Source organism: Salvelinus alpinus, chromosome 18 (genome assembly GCF_045679555.1).
Source record: "Salvelinus alpinus chromosome 18, SLU_Salpinus.1, whole genome shotgun sequence".
Lineage (NCBI taxonomy): Eukaryota > Metazoa > Chordata > Actinopteri > Salmoniformes > Salmonidae > Salvelinus > Salvelinus alpinus.
In genome coordinates, this window is record NC_092103.1 from 32,165,990 (window position 1) to 32,185,704 (window position 19,715).

At 41.2% G+C, this 19,715-nt stretch overlaps 2 protein-coding genes across 5 annotated transcripts; one reads left to right on the plus strand and one right to left on the minus strand.

Annotated features, from left to right (window-relative positions):
• The first annotated feature begins 391 nt into the window (after positions 1–391).
• LOC139544196 (calcium channel flower homolog) lies at positions 392–10,923 on the plus strand. Of its 3 annotated transcripts, none has more exons than XM_071351025.1 (6): positions 392–446; positions 844–1,019; positions 5,758–5,830; positions 5,927–6,052; positions 6,205–6,312; positions 6,706–7,530. In XM_071351025.1, the coding sequence occupies exons 2-6, from the start codon at positions 914–916 to the stop codon at positions 6,791–6,793; spliced, it is 501 nt and encodes a 166-aa protein (XP_071207126.1). In that variant the 5' UTR covers positions 392–446; positions 844–913; the 3' UTR covers positions 6,794–7,530. The 3 variants fall into 3 exon arrangements, with proteins under 3 accessions (XP_071207126.1, XP_071207125.1, XP_071207124.1); XM_071351024.1 differs by having other exon boundaries at positions 400–487; positions 6,706–10,923; XM_071351023.1 differs by having other exon boundaries at positions 416–1,019; positions 6,706–8,558.
• On the minus strand, positions 10,235–16,234 carry LOC139544195 (RNA exonuclease 4-like). Of its 2 annotated transcripts, XM_071351021.1 has the most exons (9): positions 15,916–16,214; positions 15,353–15,601; positions 14,808–15,214; positions 14,263–14,415; positions 11,550–11,743; positions 11,280–11,368; positions 11,106–11,180; positions 10,929–11,003; positions 10,235–10,832 (listed from the first exon to the last, which is right to left on the minus strand). In XM_071351021.1, exons 2-9 carry the CDS (start codon positions 15,563–15,565, stop codon positions 10,698–10,700), a joined length of 1,341 nt encoding a protein of 446 aa, XP_071207122.1. In that variant the 5' UTR covers positions 15,566–15,601; positions 15,916–16,214; the 3' UTR covers positions 10,235–10,697. The 2 variants fall into 2 exon arrangements, with proteins under 2 accessions (XP_071207122.1, XP_071207121.1); XM_071351020.1 differs by having other exon boundaries at positions 15,353–16,234.
• Positions 16,235–19,715: the final 3,481 nt, after the last annotated feature.

Consider the following 19,715-nt stretch of genomic DNA (forward strand, 5'->3'; position numbering starts at 1 on the left):
TAAACAGAGAGTAGCAGCAGTGTACAATTGGGGGGGGGGGACAATGCAAATAGTCCGGGTAGCCATTTGATTAGCTGTTCAGGAGTGTTATGGTTTGTGGGTAGAAGCTGTTAAGAAACCTTTTTGGACCTAGACTTGGCGCTCCGATACCGATTGCTGTGCGGTAGCAGAGAGAACAGTCTATGACCAGGGTGGCTGGAGTCTTTGGCAAAAGTAGGAGCTTCATATGTCTCAGGCAAATCATAATTAAATACATAAATGCTCATAATTAATTAGGGATAACAAAAAAAAACATTACAGGATTTTGTTGTGTCGCTGCGCTGTGCAATATCTACCGAACTGTTTGGATTGGAACACACCCACATGTAAACAAACAGTGACGTACACTATTTTAGTCCCACCCACAATGCAACGCGGACGAACCTGGGGGATCCTCCGAGAAGACGGTGAAAAGATAACAAATTAGGAACAAATTAAGACAAAGCAGGTCGTTAAAACGATAATTTGTGAATGGTGTAATTGAATAGTGGTAGCTCTAGCTGCCTAATTTGAAAAAATTGTTTAGTAAGTTCCAACTTTGTTAGTGGAGGTTAGCGGTGTGACAGAAGCCAGACTTTGCTTTGGCGACAGGGACAGCAGAGTTAACTAGCTTCATAGCTAATGTTAGCTGTCAGCTATCTTGACAACAAAACAATGCTCCGTTGATAACCGTAGTTTGTTATTTAGCTAGCCAAAGTATAGACCGGATCAAAGCTATCATTAAAACACAAATCTCTGTGATTTCTTCAACTATCAACAAGACCATTGACGTTGGCTAACTAACTCTAGTTTTCGTTGTCCAAGTGAGCAACAGCCGGTAGTGGCTATTGTTAAATTGACTGAGGCGAGTCGCTGAACCATTTACTGGGTCAAAATGAACATCGACGAGGCGGCAGCGCCGAAACCTGTCACCGACGATGATGGTATGACATGGTGGTACCGATGGCTCTGTAAAATCGTTGGGGTTCTGGGCGGAGTATGTAAGTAAAAACTAAGCGTTTTCATAACTACTGTGATTGACAGTCCAATTTGAATGTCTAATACACACAGGGAGGTGATTTCCTACAGTCAAAGTCCCACAATAAGAGCTGTGACGCTAATATTTGTGTTAACTCTTTGGAATGGTAATCTGTGGCTTTCACTGAGTACTGGGTTGATACCCCGTTTCATCGGTTCACACTCCATAGTTAAGGCTGTACAATTTTGTCTAATACAGCCACAGTGGAATCACCCAACTCAGCAAAACCCACAGATCACAACTATGTAGAGTTTACTTATTAATTATTGTATTTATTTTTAAGTTATGTATCAATATTCCAACCTGTTTAGCATTATCTAGTCCAAATATGGCATTATTCCACTTTTTTTTTGGATCCGTTTCAATGGGGTACCTTTGTCTGGGATTTGGATACCTGTGTGAAGGTAGCTACAATATTGGAATTTGCTGGTCGCCTTCAAAATAAGAGTCCCCCGTTGTAACTGAGCCAAACAGATCCAAATAGTGGAATAATGCCATATGTGGACTAGATAATGCTAAACAAGGTTGGAACGTTGTTACATAACTATTTATTTTCTTAAATCATCAATTAATTAAACTCTACATAGTTGTGATCTGTGGGTGTTGCTGAGTAGGGTGATACCCCATTTCATGGGTGCACACTCCATAGATAAGGCTATATGTACAGTGCATATGTATGCCCCCAATGCAATTATGCAGTCTAGTGCATCCACAGTGGGATTATTTTACTGTTTATTGTCTAATTATTGTATATATTATGTAACTACATTCCAACCTTATTTTGCATTATCTAGATGGAATTATTCCACTATTTATGTCTGTTAGGATCAATTTCAATGGGGAACTTTTTGTTTTGAAGGTGAACTGCAAATTCCACTATTGTGGCTAATCCTTATGGTCTCTACCTTAACACAGGTCAGTGGTTTCCCCTGCTGACTTTAGGCTGATGGTATACACAGCCTGAATGTTGAATACAATTACATTTGAACTCACTCTACCGGTTGTCTGTGGTGTTGGTCCTTCAGATGGTTGAAACTTGAGCCAAAATATCCAAATTTATTGGTCTGTATTTATCTATTTAGATCCAATATTTTCCAGACAATTCTGCTAATTTAATATATGGCAGACAGACAAGTTCTCTAGCTTCTTCCACTTGCCTCCTCAATTTTTGCGGCGATGTTGCAATCATTAAAAAATTTAAGAAATGTTTACATTTCTATCACCTGACACAGGCACAAAACCATGTAAATACTAGCTGACTTCAATTAACATGCGATGCATGCATACTCTCTCATGACTGAAGGCACGTGTACATGACGGAAGTGCATGCAATGACAGTGTGAGGCTATACTCTCTTTAGGAAGCTCTGCTGATCTGCTGTCTTTGAAATATTACAGTGTTTAGTCAAGGCCTTCAGTGTTCTTACTGAGCGCCTCTGTCTGCCCAGACAAAGCACTGCCACATCACTCTACCCCAGCATCTCTCTGTACAACAATAACCCATTAGTCACATGTTCACATGGTTCCTTACAGGAACCAAGAGGCTGGAAGTTGGCACTGTCTGTCTGCTCTCCTGGCTGTCACATATCTCCTTGGGTCATAGGCTTTCTGCTTGCCTGGCTGGCACAATAAGTCATAAGCTATGTTCAGTGATTGCTTCTATTTTATAATGTTAACTAGAGTAGAATACTCAGTGCGAGACAGACAGAGGTGCTGTTTCTGCCTGCGTTGCAGTTCCCCAGCAGTAGGCCAATCGCATCCCTGCCCTCCCTTCCCACCTATCCCTTCCCTGCCTTGCTGTAGCTATGATACCGGAGTAGTGGTCGCTGTATCACATTCACATGCTGGACCGCTGCATTTTAAATTGGCTCTGTATACTTCAGCATGCTGTTGAATCCGAGCTCAGGATAGGATATGTCCTACAGTGCCTTCAGAAAGTATTGACACCCCTTTACTTTTTACACATTTTGTTACAGCCTGAATTTAAAATGTATTAAATTGAGAGTTTGTGTCACTGGCCTACACACAATAACCCATAATGTCAAAGTCGAATTAGTTTTACAAATTAATAAAAAATGAAAAGCTGAAATGTCTTGAGTCAATAAGAATGAACCCTTTGCTATGGTTAAGCCTGGGTAAGTTCAGGAGTAAAATGTTGCTTAACAAGTCACATAAGTTGCATGGACTCACTCTGTGTGCAATAATAGTGTTTCTCATCTCCGTACCCCCCACATACAATTATCTGTAAGGACCCTCCGTCGAGCAGTACATTTCAAATGCAGATTCAACCATTAAGACCAGGGAGGTTTTCCAATACCTCGCAACGAAGGGCACCTATTGGTAGATGGGTAAAAATAAAGAAATCAGACATTGAATATCCGTTTGAGCATGGAAAGGGTATTAATTACACTTTGGATGGTGTATAAACACATCCAGTCACTACAAAGATACAGGCGTCCTTCCTAACTCAGTTGTCGGAGAGGAAATAAACCGCACAGGAATTTCACCATGAGTCCAATAGTGACTTTAAAGCAGTTACGTTTAATGGCTGTGATAGAATACAAGTGAAGATGGATCAACAACAGTGTAGTTACTTCACAATACTAACCTAATTGACAGAGTGAAAAAAGCCTGTATAGAATAAAGAGATTCTAAAACACACATCTTGTTTGCAACAAGGCACTGAATTAATACAACAACAAAAGAAATGAAACTTTTAGTCCTGAATACATAAAAAGTGTTATGTTTGATGCAAATCTAATACACCACATTAGTGAGTATCACTCTCCATATTTTCAAGCATACTGCATAGTGGTGGGTGTTGTTATGGGTATGCGGCTAATCATTAAGGACTCTGGAGTTTTTCAAGATAAAAAAGAAATGGAGTGGAGCTAAGCACAGGCAAGATCCTAGAGGAAAACCTGGTTGTCTGCTTTCCACCAGACACTGGGAGATTTAATTAATCTTTCAGCAGGACAATAACCTAAAACACAAGGCCAAATATACACTGGAGTTGCTTACCAAGAAGAGAGTGAATGTTCCTGAGTTGGCAAGTTACAGTTTTGACTTAAATCTCCTGCAGAAATATATGGCAAGACCTGAAAATGGTTGTCTAGCAATGATCAACAACCAATTTGACAGAGCTTGAAGAACCCTGAAAACAATAATGTGCAATTATTTGCACAATCCAGGTGTGGAAAGCTCTTAGAGACTTACCCAGAAAGACTCACAGCTGTAATCACTGCCAAATATGCTTCTACGAAGTATTAATTCAGGGGTGTGAATAAGTATGTCAATGAAATATGCCTGTATTTAATTTTCAATAAATGTGCAATAATGTCTAAAAACATGTTTTCACTTTGTCATTGTGGGGTATTGTGTGTAGATGTGTAAGGAAAATAATCTTATGTAATCCATTTTGAATTCAGGCTGTAACACAACAAAATATGGACTAAGTCAAGTGGTATGAATACTTTCTGAAGGCACTGTATATGATTCCTTTGACTTTAGCTACTGCAGAGTAGACTGCATATGTGTGTCTCTGAGACTAGCAGTGCTTGTGTGTGGGCGTCTCTGTGTGCTTGTGTGTGGGCGTCTCTGTGGGTGTATGGCATGAGTGTGCTAGCTAGCCGAATGGTCTCATCTGATCCTGTGGGAGTTTGTTGCCAGTGGCAGCCATTTAATTTAATCACACTCGTATGGGATCTCCAATCTGTCATTACTAGCATGAGGTTAGCGTGATGTTTCTCTCTAGATAGAAATCCTGATCTGTGTTTTCAAGCTTTAATGGTTTCAAACCAATACAACTCTAGCCCCACTAGTTAATAATTTAGGGTACAAAAGACTAGATGAGCTGTCTGAGCTTTGAGACACTATGTTTGAGACACGCTGTGTGAATTCATTTATTCATTCAAGTCTGTATATTTTTTTTATTTTCTTTTTAAATTTTACCTTTATTTAACTAGGCAAGTCAGTTAAGAACAAATTCTTATTTTCAATGACGGCCTAGGAACAGTGGGTTAACTGCCTGTTCAGGGGCAGAACGACAGATTTGTACCTTGTCAGCTCGGGGATTTGAACTTACAACCTTTCGGTTACTAGTCCAACGCTCTAACCACTAGGCTACCCTGCCGCCCCATATATGTGTGTGTGTCTACTACAGAGTGCAATGGATGTCATGTGTGTAATTATCACATCTTTTCATTGTCTGGGTTCCTTCCCATGCTCACAGTGTGGCCACTGGACTGGTAGCAGCACCCAGCAGAGCCAACCAGGCAATGTATATCAGGGGCCTAGCAGGATCTTAGCATGGGGCCTGTAAACTCAGATTAATACTCATCTGCCTCCTATTTGGCTCGTATTCTATGGCTCTCTGCTAGAGGAGAAGAGATGATCCTCTGGTGCTCCTGCTATCAAAACCACTCATGTTTGTTTAAACGGAAATTCAGGCCCTTGTGGTTTCCAGTTAGGCTATATTTGATTTAAGTGTGGATGAATAACGTCCCCAGTCAGGGTAATAGCACTGTTTGTCATATTTCTAAATTGGAACAAAGCCTCCTTTATTCTGGTAAGTTGGTATTCATGGTAACCCTATATGCCTGAAGCGTCCACATGCATATTTATACCTGTTTGTACTTGATCTGGTTGCATTATCAGAACTGTAACATTGCATGTAATATAATATTTTCTCTCCCACTGAAGCATGTGCCATCTCAGGAGTGTGGATGTGTGTCACTGTCAACCCTTTAAACATCGCTGCTGGAGTATGGATGGTGTAAGTTTGTCTTGCACAATATGATCCTTAGCCAAGGCTTTAGTTTTGCATACACGCCTACATATATAAGAGCTAATGTCCTCCTTCTTTTTCAAGGTTGAATGCCTTTGTGCTGTTCCTGTGTGAAGTCCCATTCTGCTGCCAGTTCATTGAGTTTGCAAACGCAGTGTCAGCTAGAGCTGACAAATTCAAGCCATGGCAGAAAGCCTTCTTCTACTGCGGGTAAGAACTGGACTGAGACCTGCTGTCTTCACATGACTCAGCTGTCCATTGTCTAGGCCTGCAATTTAAATGACCTTTTAACCAGTTGAAAAACACACTTCAAGTTTTCTGTAATCAACCACTCAATCAATCCCTGTTTCTTGTATTTCCAGGATGGCACTGTTTCCCATATTCCTGAGCTTCTCCATCACCACGTTGTTTGGGAATGCCATTGCCTTCGCTACGGGAGTCCTCTATGGTCTCGCCTCCCTGGGCAAAAAGTATGACTTTCCTATTTATACTTTTGTGATAAGATTTCGATTTGAATATATGTGTGTAGGCCTACATAGTGTACTTGAGATTTAATTTGTTTCCTTCTTGCCCCTCTTTCTCACACTTTCTACCCTTTCAGTTCAAATAAACATGCATTTTTAATCAACATTTAGATGTTTAGGTGTTATTAATCAGTAATAAGATGCATTACATTTAAAATAATGTAACATCTTGTAACAGGAGATAACAGCTTCATTCCATACTCTCATTATAACTTTGAGTGGCAAAAAGTAACCCTGTAAATTCTCTCATTCAACGTTATATCTAACATCTCCCCTTTCCTCTGTGGTGTCATGCTTTCGCCCCGGTTTCTCTCTCTTCCACCACTCTGTTTCTTTCAGGGGCGATGCGGTGAGTTATGCCAGGCTGAATCACCAGAAACTGGGGGATGAGGAGAAGCTGACCGGGACGACTGACGGGTCAATATAGTGACATGGCTCAACACTATCCTTAACCAAGGGACAAAGATGTCAACCCCTCTCCCTCACCATCCCATCTCTTTTACCCCACCTCTCCCTCTCTGTTACTGGGTTTATTTATGTATCTAAACTGCTGCATCTTTGTCTTATTTGATGAAATGTGTCCGAATAGATAACTATAGATTTTATGTAATTTGGTCCTTTTATAGTGTGAATTTAGTTTTCCATGCCATTTTAGTTCATGTAAAGGTTTAGCGGTTGTTTTAATACGTTTTGGGGGTTATTTATTCATTTTTTTGTGCTGTTTTGTTGTCCTGGTTACTGGGGAATCCATTTTTGGCAAGTAGGAAAAGGAATGTACCATTTTAGCTAATCCGCCTTTCAGGAAACCTGGGCGATAGTGAAAGTGGAATTGTAGTTTTTGTTAAGGAATTTCCCATGTCATCTTACTCTGCTTGTGCCACCGGCAATTGGAAATTCGGCCATTGGGACAGTAATCCCAAATGTATATCCATCCAGTGTACCCAAAGATGGGAGTCCTCTTTTATATTGGTTACTTGAGATATGAACAAGTTTCCAACTGAACAAGTTTCCAACTGAACAGTTTGAACAAACATTGAGAACATTGCATGTTTACAGAGGACATAGAACTATGATGTCACAGTGAATCCTAACAACAGTTTTCAGTGCACAAATAAGATGAACTATCTTATCAGCTTTTGGGGCATTCTACAAATTTGCTTGTAATCAAACAGTCACAGGTTGCTACAGGTTGTGTATATCATGAGAAGAAAAACAGATTAAGGGCTCAATTCAATACATCTCTTGGAAGTTCAGCGCTGTAGTGCAATTGAAGTTCAAAGATAATTAACTTTCGTGGAGACTCCACTTTCGTGGAGACTGTATTCACGGTAAACGATGCACATGTTGGCTCAATCGGAAATTACTTTAACATTTAAATCACGCTATAGCGCTGAACTTCTGCGATACAAATTGAATTGGGCCCTAAAGAAAGGCTATGGTGCTTTAGAACCTATCTATTGTTGGTGTTCTCTTCTGGAACCTGAATTGATCTTGAACCCTGTTGATCTATGCCACTTCAGTTTTCGACTCTATATCCTAGTGCGATCTAGCCTTCTGACCCATGGAAGCAGCAAGTTAAAGGTTTAAGGACTGTGATGAGATAATGTCTTGATTCAGGGACTAATAGTGTGTAACACAGCACACAAAGCAAATATTAGCCTTTTTCGTTAATCAGATAGGAGATACAATCTTCTGTCCAACCTCTGATCGCAGGTGAAATGTGTTGTTCAGCAACATGCTACTGTTGTTTTTTTGGTTGACTCTGTTGGTGAAAAGTAATGCATTGAGTTAGCTTGTTTGGCCACACCTCTTACAGTAGTGTATCTCGCACATTATCTCTGGATTGGAAATCATTTCAATCAGGCATATTTTTATTTTTTATATACATCATACAGGGTAACTAGCAAGAACACTATTGTAGGTCACTTTAACCAATGCATAGGTACTATCCACATACATGTACAAATGAACCAGCTTTTGTTAAAAGGAATCAAACACTACAGGCACACAAGCGATATTCTATCACTTAGGAATATATGCAACATAGTCGTGTTAGCAGCTATCTAATGTTGCTTCACAGTTAACTATTTTTCCCTGACAGAAAGCAACTGGGAATTTCATGAATGTTTCATCCATTGACCCAAAGGTCTATATTGCCCATGGATCATTCTCATAAAATTGTCCAAAACATTCTCAAGTCTTGATTCACTGATATTAGGATCTGTACGCACTAACCACAGCAGGTAGCCTAGTGGTTAGAGCATTGGGCCAGTAACCGAAAGGTTGCTAGATTGAATCCCCGAGCTGACAAGGTAAAAATCTGACCCTTCTGCACCTGAACAAGGTAGTTAACGTACTTAGGCCGTCATTGTAAATAAGAATTTGTTCTTAACTGACTTGCCTAGTTATATAAAGGTTCAAAATATATATTTCAATTGTTTTTTATCAGATGTTAGGCATTTTACCAACATTTTCATTACTGTAACAGACAAAAGAAAAGTTATAAACAAATCAATATATATATTTTTTTTACATTGCTCCCCTAATGAAAAGGCCTGAGTAAAAACATAACACTGAAAATAAATATTTCTAATTAAATAAAACGTGACTTTTTCCCAATTTGAGCTCTTCAGCCATTTTGGTAATGAGAAGGCCAAATGGGGTAAAGGGAGTGTTTTAAAATAAAACTCATTCTGAGGGCATATAAGCGAATAAATTAAATTGTGCTTATCTACTCTAGATGATGCATAATGGGCGAATAAAACCTGATTGGAGTTTTTACAGGAACTAGAAAGTGTTTTGATACATGTCCACAGACACTATGTAATAAATATAGTTTAATGTAAACTTCAAGTGTTTTATTCAAATAAGTTAAGCTTTCCCCAAATTTTTTAAAAATGACCTGAGAATTTAATACGGGTGCATTTCGGCAATGAGAATTTGGGGTGAAAATGTAAAATGGGTTTAAAATAAGACACCTTCCCAAAAAGTAGACATCTTGGTCCTCAGAATGATAGTCGATTTTGGCAGGTTCATCATGGTTTTGTAACTCAATTTGCTAGACATTTTAAAACTGATTTCACGAGGGACATTAATCCTTACCTTATGATCTCCTGGCACATACAAGTCCTTAATGGTTACACTATAGCGTTATGGAACAATGATCTAAAATACATGTTATTTAACTAAGCAAGTCAGTTATGAACAAATGCTTATTTACACTGACGGCTGAATGAGATACAGCCTGGATTTGAACCAGGGACTGTAGTGACGCCTCTTGCACTGAGATGCAGTGCCTTAGACCGCTGCACCACTCTGGAACCTCAAACAGCTTGCCCCATGCAGTAGGAATGATTGTTTTGCAGCCCTGACCTCTAGTTTTCTGTAAGGGGTTTCTGTGTATTCTTCTGTTTAGTTATGTTGAATCTAAGTGAATTTAGTTTGTCTTTGTTGCTTTTTTTATGAGCATACTAACTTGGTTGCTAGTTATATGGGGGTGCATTTGTAAACTCACTCTGGAGTGTCAGAGAGCGCTTTGGGCGCTCGTAAATTCAGAGCGTTTTGCTCTGGCCGAGGAGTAGGGTTGATCCGATCGTTCTGACCTTAACGGCAGTCAAGCACTTAAGCTATCCGGCTAAAATTTGCTAGCTTGAAAGCTACTTCCATACAAAAATTAGAGAACACCTCACTGACCATTTTACTCACACCGGTCATGTTCGTAAATTCATCAGTTATTCTGCGCTCTAGCGCACAGACAAGAGCGTTCTGAAATCGGAGTAGATGGCCAGAGCAAATTTAACGAACGCGCCCATGGTATTCTCTCCATATGACTAAACATTTTTCCATGCAACAAATTACATACTTGTGATTTAAATATCTAACTTTTAATTCATGAAAAACTCAAATACAAAGGCAACGAATAATCCAAACACTTGGAATTTAAACTGCAGATATTCAACATCAAGACATGGATGTTAGATCAGAAAAATAGCACATTTTAAAACATTCGAACCAGAAGAAAACATGATGTAGCAGACAACGAATGAAAGATCGATGCATAGTTAAACTGGCACTAGGCTGTTTTTGATTACCAACTTTCTGAATGATTAGGGTTGAGTGGGATTTGAATAAAGTCCAAATTAATTTGATCAAACCGCTTTGTGTAATCCTTATGGGTCACCAAAAGAGATTCCTCAATTCACTAAGACCTCAAAGTGCGAGTCCACTTCCAAAAGACACACTTGTTAATCCAAATCAAGCCTCCTGTCCTGTGCCATCTAGTCAAGGGCGAGTCCTCAGTCCCATTACAGACTGATGCAGTTCAGTCAGGTTCATTTGTGTTTGGGTGATTTGGGCTTCCTTGGTTTCTTGGTTAATTCTGGGTTGTTATGACTAGCCTTGATCTCTGCCTCCCAATGTTTCTTCGCCACCGTGTACAACCTCATGGTCGCCTGGGCGTCTTGGACCTGCAACACATTCGCAGACATTGGCTATGGTTCACAGTTGTACTACTGTATATGTGAGCTACAAAATAAAAAAATATTGATAAAAAGATGACTTACGGATGAATGTTCTCCCTGTTGTACTTTGACACCAAGTAGTTCGCTACACAGGAGTTTCAGAGAGGGCCGACCACTCTGAAAATAAAAGAACATTAACATCTTCCTCTTATAGTGTTATTACAACCCCTTCAGTCACGCACATTAATACAAAATATCTGCCCACAAACCAGTCTTTACCTTCACAATTTTCTTGAAAGGTTTATACTTCTGGGTGTCTCTGATTCTCTTTTTTGGGTGATCCAAGAACAAAATCTGAAAGAGTTTAGCATGGAAAGTATATGTAAATGTTGACAATGGTGAGTTTTTAGTTAGAATGATAAACAATGTAAGTTACATCATAGTACTTAGTACCTTGAGGTCATTGTGAATGGCGTGTCCCACAAGCGTTCTCCCCTGGAGGATCTCAGCCACCTCTTTCTGTAAGGTCTTCACATTCTCACCTGCAGAATATAACAGACGACACAAAAGTCGCATTTGAAAACGACCCGCAGTTAACGTCATCCTAAAATAAGACAACTCTTTTGGGCTTTAGTGAGTTTGTTTCCGTTTCCAATGCTACCATAAGACCATATTAAAATAGTGGTAAAATTATCACTAAGGAGGTCAGCTCATCCTGCTTACCGTTTCTGATGTCATCTGGCCGGATGCCACTGACAGCTGTCCTGTAGTCCGTCACCTTCTCTGTGGGTTTGACGTATTTGTCGTAAATGCACTTTCCAAACTGGTTGACAAGGGAGACCCGGGCTACGATGCTATCCTCGCCATCTGGCCCCACACCCACCATCTCACAGTCCATAGCCACCGCCTTGGTCAGGCTGACAGGTGCCATGATGAACAGGGAAAGAAAAAACCTTGGTCACACCTGGTACTTGACTTGGAGCTTGACCCCTCCTCCACCCCCTAGGTTTTTTAGCCCATTGATTTTGTAGTAATGTTCGAGTCACTCAAATATCGCAGGAAATAAGCTTTAAACCTGAAAAACCCTCCAACAAGAGGGGTGTTAACAGTTTGTATTATTAACAGTGCTTGTGCCCATAGAAATAGGAGGACGCAGGATGTTCCCCAATGCTGGAAGGGGGGGCCTGAGTGAAAAAGTTCAGGAACCCCTGCACTAGATAGCAGTATGAGGTCACATGACATCTCTTGGCCACTTGAAACCAGTTGTGTCTGGTTTGGGTAGTGAGTCACTGTGCTCAAATGGCTGAACGGATTTTAAAATCTGACATCTTAAAATGAATGTAGCAAACGGGGCTTTCAAGTTATGGAGTAAAAACATTTTTAAATAAGGACACCGATAGGTGAAGAAACGCCAAACTTTTATTCCCAGCTAGCTAAACGATGCATACAAGGTAATGTGGGAGAAGGAAATGCATTTCTTTACAATGACAATCAGGTGTAACCTTTCCATGCATACTAAAAAGGTGACTTGACCTACATTGCATAATCTATGAATATGTCCACAGCGCATCATTTATGGGGGGGGGGGGGGGGATTCTTATGACATTGCCAGCAGTAAGATTTTAGTACGATTTCCAAAAAGACAAGGCCTCACTGGACTGAACAGGGCCCAAAACAACCTGTTAAACTCTTAAGCGGTTAACTCAGTGGTTCTCAACTGGTTTTGCTTTGGGACCCAAATTGAACCAGTTTGTCTGTCACAACCCAATACTCGCACCATGACAAATAATTGCCAAAATTCAATCTTGAGAACTATTTTGAATGCTGTAGTGATATACTCAATCAAGGAGCTGTATGCGCTCCAACCAGACAAAGTGGAGCGGTGTCTCCCGACCCCTCCTGTCTCAGCCTCCAGTATTTATGCTTCAGTAGTTTGTGTGCCGGGGGGCTAGGGTCAGTCTGTTATATCTGGAGTATTTATCCCGTCTTATCCGGTGTCCTGTGTGAATAAGTGTGCTCTCTCTAATTCTCTCTCAGAGGACCTGAGCCCTAGGACCATGCCCCAGGACTACCTGGCATGATGACTCCTTGCTGTCCCCAGTCCACCTGGCTGTGCTGCTGCTCCAGTTTCAACTGTTCTGCCTGTGGCTACGGAACCCTGACCTGTTCACCGGACGTGCTACCTGTCCCAGACCTGCTGTTTTCAACTCTCTAGAGACAGCAGGAGCGGTAGAGATACTCTGAATGATCGGCTATGAAAAGCCAACTGACATTTACTCCTGAGGTGCTGACCTGTTGCACCCTCGACAACCACTGAGTATTATTATTTGACCCTGCTGGTCATCTATGAACATTTGAACATCTTGGCCATGTTCTGTTATAATCTCCACCCGGCACAGCCAGAAGAGGACTGGCCACCCCTCATAGCCTGGTTCCTCTCTAGGTTTCGTCCTAGGTTCTGGCCTTTCTAGGGAGTGTTTCCTAGCCACCATGCTTCTACACCTGCATTGCTTGCTGTTTGGCGTTTTAGGCTGGGTTTCTGTAAAGCACTTTGAGATAACAGCTGATGTAAGAAGGGCTTTATAAATAAATTTGGTGTGAGAGTGCAGAACAGAGAAAATGCAAGCCTTCGTCATGGGGGGGGAACGTGCGCCCACTGCCCAACAAGGTAGATGAGCTGTACGCAAACATTCAATGTCAACAGGACTTTAACGATGTGAGCTTTCCTTCTATCATCAAAACTTGGCTTAGGGAGGATACACTTGTTGAATCAGAGACTTTTGATGGGTTCTCTGTCATGCACTTGGATAGAGACTGCAACAGTACGGGTAATTACTCAGACTGTGGACCAGGTGAGGATACAGTTCAAATGGACAAATGCCAGGAAGGCTGTAGGAACGGACAGAATCAGACCCGGGTGCTCAATGACTGTACTGCGCAGGTGAGCGGGATCCTGCACTTTATCTTCATGCAGTCACTGTCTACCTCTACTGTACCTACACCATGGAAAACACCCTGCATTGTGCCTGTTCCCAAAAACACCAAGGGCAGGGCCTAAACAACTTCAAGCCTGTTGCACTCACTTCCCAGCTGATGAAGGTATTTGAGAGAGTGGTCCTGGCACAACTAAAGCAGCAGGTGCTCCGGGTTTCTTGACCCCCCCACAGTTTTCCTACCAGGCCAAGATAGGTGTGGAATATGCACTGCTGTTCATGTAGCACAAAGCTGCTAATAGCTCTATTTTGAAAATACTGCAATACTGTGAAGAAAAATTATTCAGAGATTCAAATTAAGTAAAAATGTAAGTTCATTATAATTTTGACACACTTTCTATCTGGTTTAAGTTCAGACTGGAGTATTTTTTTTTCATTTTTTAAAAACTCAACACTTGTAACCCATTCAAAAACCACCAGTTGAGAATCGCTGCCTAACTTACCCCTCAAATGCCCTGTCCTTGACCAGCGCTTTCTCTGTGGTCTGGGCATGTGTCTTCTGAGTGCCTTGGATCTTTCTCATGATATCGGCTGCCTCTGTTCCCACTGTGGCCTCAATGTCGTCAGGGTCCACATCATCAAACCACATGTCGGATCTAGTGGACAGATATGCATTAACCATCACATACATTAACCAACACCGAGGTGCCTGTGGAAATAATATCTGATAATCTGACCGTAGGTTTGGATGCAAGTTTGACAATTGACTACAGAAGTGACTAAACACAGACAAACCACACACATGCTTTTTACAACAGTGAGAGGTTCTTGAAGTCAACGCCTCAATAGTCACACTTACTTGCCGGTATTCATTTTGGGTGCCCGTACTGTTTATATTTAGGTGCAGAAACTCTGCAATACCTTTGAGCTGATGTTATATAAAAGATGTGCAGAAACTCAAGCAGTAGAACATTGGAGGTCCTGGTACTTAGTTCTGGTAAGCTCCTGCCCAAGTCAAGGCAATATTGGTAACACTGGACAGACTTACTCAGTGGGTTTCTTTTCCTCCACTTCTACTTTCTTCTTCTTCAACTGTGCATTGCTGTCTATCTGGACACTGCTCTGTTTCCTCTTCTTGGCTTTGGGCTGTTCTGTCCCCGATGGTCCTGGATCTATCCCATTCACCTGAGTTTTACTAGGAACAGCACTGTCCTGCCATGCTTTCCCACTGTTCACCTGCTTGGGCTTAGTTGCCTTGGCATCATTCACTGTCTTTGATAAGTTCTTAGCAGGCTTCTTATGCGCCACCCCCACCTCCTTCGAAATGTCTTTAGTGGGTTTCTTATGAGTCTCGTCCTTCTTTGAAATGTCTTTAGTGGGTTTCTTAGGGTTTTCCTTCTTTGAGTTCTGCTGAAACGGTTGCTTTTTCACCGGAGGGGGGTTGGATTTGAACACCTGCAAATAGAGAGAGCTCTAATAACACCACATTTGAGACAGGGGTGACAGTGGTACCAATTCATTCAAGTCAGTCATCTATCCAAAATCTGTATCACAACATTCCATTTCTGACTTAAGTCATAACCAAGTCCTTACCTCTAGTAACGTTTTCCAGTTGGTTGAAAACTGTTGGGCATCTTTCGGGGGAAGCAACGCCTTGGTTTTACCTTGATCTTTTGAAACGGGCTCTTTCTTCTTGGTGTGTTGAGAAAACGTTTTTAGAGGTTTCTTTTTCGCTCGGCTCTGACTGGATTTTGGCATTTTAGAAGCAGCAGAGTCCGTTTTCTCTGGTTTGACTTTACACATCATGTCTCGAAAATCTTGCTGTCAACTCGGTTCTGATTTCTTGGGTGGGAAGCAGTGTGAGAGTAATGCCAGCCAGGACTCCACTTTATACTCTTAATATCTCATTTAAAAAAGTTTACCTTGCTAAATGACTAGCCTTTGACAGCCCAATATACTTCAAACGTTCTGTAGCTCAGTAAGTTAGCTACTTGCTATAAGTTCGCTAGCTTTGCTAACGTGATCAGAAGCTCAAACATGAACCAATTAGCTAACGTTAGTTACATTTGCTAAGTAACAATAACATAACAACTAATCGGTACTCATGGTTAAAACTGGAATATTTCACCTCTATAAAGAGCTAAATGAATACTTACAACGCCGCAACAATCGTTATGCTGTACACAATTAGAGATCCAACGTTACACATTTTTCTACACGCCATGCTGAAATGTGTACTTCGGAAATTTGTCACAATTGTGATGCCCGAAAAGAAACACGTCCACGGTTGCGCTTGGTTCCTAGATAAAGGATTTCATTCCGTTCATCCTGAATTATGTTGCTTAATATAAACTACTCTACCAATAAAAACTGTAATCAATGATGTTGGCTAAAAATCTATACATAATATCCAGTAAGGTGACAAGCACACAAAAGAGTAACCATAGGAGACAACCAGTGACAAGAGGGGATTGCGTTGAAAGGTCTTGCACTAAAATACTTTAACACAAGGTGGCAGTGTTGTCTAATTGATTAATCACTTTCGTCCTGGTTTCAGAACAATACACCCAAATCACAACATACAAGACAATAAATGTAGGCCTACATTTGAAGTTGCAAACATTATTTTTTATACATCAGAAACTTTATCACCTTGATAATGGCCATTATATTGTAATATATGGCACATTTATAAGATTATGATTTGTTATTACTGATTTGTCACTCCACCTCAAGAATTCCTTTTGTCAAATCGCTCGGGGCACGCATACTCTCGTTCAGGCAAATTAGAAATAAGTGCGCTCAGGCTATCCAGAAGGCCAAAGTTAGTTTCTTTAAGGAGGAGTTCTCTCGCTGGAAAATGGTTAAAGACCTGGAGAATAAACCCTTCTCCACACAGCTGCCCATGTCCCTTAATGTTGATGATGTGGTTGTTACTGACAAGAAGCACATGGCTGATCACTTTAATCACCACTTCATTAAGTCAGGATTCCTATTTGACTGCCATGCCTCCTTGCCCGTCCAACATTTCCTCATCTCCCACCCCTTCTAATGCGACTATCCCCGATGCTCCTCCCCCTTTCCCTCCTGCCTCGCTACAAAGTTTCTCCTTGCAGGCGGTCACTGAGTCCGAGGTGCTAAAGGAGCTCCTTAAACTTAAACATCTGGGTCAAATGGTTTAGACCCTTACTTCTTTAAGGTTGCTGCCCCTATCATCGCCAAGCCTATCTCTGACCTTTTTAACCTGTCTCTCCTCTCTGGGGAGGTTCCCATTGCTTGGAAGGCAGCCACGGTGTGTCCTTTATTTAAAGGGGGAGATTACAGCTGATTTCCAATTTCTATGTTGCCCTGTTTATCAAAAGTGGTGGAAAAACTTGTCAATAATCAACTGACTGGCTTTCTTGACATCTATAGTATTCTCTTGGGTATGCACTATAGTATTATAGTATTAGTAGTATCTATAGTATCTATAGTATTCTCCTGGTTTCCACTCAGGTTATGGATGTGTCACTGCAACCTTAAAGGTCCTAAATGATGTCACCATTGCCCTTGAATCTAAGCAATGTTGTGCTGCTATTTTTATTGACTTGGCCAAAGATTTTGATACGATAGACCATCCCATTCTTGTTGGCCGGCTAAGGAGTATTGGTGTCTCTGAGGGGTCTTTGGCCTGGTTTGCTAACTACCTCTCTCAAAGAGTGCAGTGTATAAAGTCAGAACATTTGCTGTTTCGGCCACTGCCTGTCACCAAGGGAGTACCCCAAGGCTCGATCCTAGGTCCACGCTCTTCCCAATTTACATCAAACAGCATAGCTAAAGCAGTAGGAACCTCTGTCATCCATTTATATGCAGATGATACAGTCTTATGCTCAGCTGGCCCCTCCCCGGATTTTGTGTTAAACGCTCTACAACAAAGCTTTCTTAGTGTCCAATAAGCATTCTCTGCCCTTAACCTTGTTCTGAACACCTCCAAAACAAAGGTCATGTGGTTTGGTAAGAAGAATTCCCCTCTCCCCACCGGTGTGATTACTACCTCTGAGGGTTTAGAGCTTGAAGTAATCACCTCATACAAGTACTTGGGATTATGGCTAGATGGTACATTGTCCTTCTCTCAGCACATATCAAAGCTGCAGGCTAAGGTTAAATATAGACTTGGTTTCCTCCTTCACCCCAGCTGCCAAACTAACCCTGATTCAGATGACCATCCTACCCATGCTAGACTACGGAGACATAATTTATAGATCGGCAGGTAAGGGTGCTCTCGAGCGGCTAGATGTTCTTTACCATTCGGCCATCAGATTTGCCACCAATGCTCCTTATAGGACACATCACTGCAATCTATACTCCTCTGTAAATTGGTCATCTCTGTAAAAGACCCATTGGTTGATGCTTATTTACAAAAACCTTCTTAGGCCTCACTCCCCCCTATCCGAGATACCTACTGCAGCCCTCATCTTCCACATACAACACACATTCTGCCAGTCACTTTCTGTTAAAGGTCCCCAAAGCACACACATCCCTGGGTCGCTCCTTTTTTCAGTTTGCTGCAGCTAGCGACTGGAACGTGCTGCAAAAAACACTCAAACTGGGCCGTTTTATCTCCAGCTCTTCATTCAAAGACTCAATCATGGACACTCTTACTGACAGTTGTGGCTGCTTCGTGTGATATATTGCTATCTCTATCTTCTTGCCCTTTGTGCTGTTGTCTGTGCCCAATAATGTTTGTACCATGTTTTGTGCTGCTACCATGTTGTGCTGCCTCCATGTTGTGTTAATAGCATGTTGTTGTCATGTTGTGTTGCTACCATGCTGTGTTTTCATGTGTTGCTGCCATGCTATGTTGTTGTCTTAGTTCTCTCTTTATGTAGTATTGTGGTGTCTCTCTTGTTGTGATGTGTGTTTTGTCCTATATTTTTATTTTATATTTAATTTTTAATCCCAGCCCCCGTCCCCGCAGGAGGCCTTTTGCCTTTTGGTAGGCCGTCATTGTAAATAAGAACTGACTTGCCTACCGTCCCCGCAGGAGGCCTTTTGCCTTTTGGTCATTGTAAATAAGAACTGACTTGCTTAGTTAAATAAAGGTTAAATAAAAAATTAAATACTGCATATTATAGGTTTTCTTTGCTCTCGTGCCTCAGACACTTGTCTTTGAAAGTGTGCTGCTAGCTTTACCAAATAACATTCAGCTATTATTATCATTATGACTTTGTTGCTTAGTGGGTGTGTGCAGGCTTTGCTCCAGTAATAAAGTACCACGGTATGAGTCATAATACCCATTAAACCTAGCGGTCAAACAAGGAAATGCTTCCAATCGTTTTTCCACCATACATTTTTCCCATAGGGGATTTTAGAAACACTTAAAATAAAGGCTGTGTTTCGTGTAGGCTTACCTGGGCGTGATGTTTTGATAACCGTGTAAATCTCTCTAGGACAAGGTGACTTGTGTCAATGTATTTGCTTGTAAGCCCACACAAAACACAGCTCTTATTTTTGTGTTTCTAAAATTCCCTATGGGAAAAATGTATAGTGGAAAGCCTTTGAAGCCATTTCCCCGTTTGACCGCTAGGTTTTATGGGTATTATGACACCTCCACTGTGGGACTCTATGCTCTAACACACCTGATTCAGGGTGTCAAAGTCCCGAAGAGCAGCTGATTAGCTGAATCCGATGTGAGATGTTACCCAGTAGCTAGTTCTCCAGAATCCTGGGTCTACACTGTTGTTTGTGAACCAACCAGGGTTATATTAATTATTGCACACCATAGCAAGACATTTCGCAAACAAAAAACAAAAACAAGCGTTTCTTTTTGGACAAATTCAGGGGTATGTATTCATTAGTGCACACACCATAGCAAAACATGTTATGGCACTATTTTGTTTCCACTGGTTCTGGGGCCCTTGTTAAGGTCAACGGCATCATTAACTTTACCCAGTACCAGGACATGTTAACCAAAAAC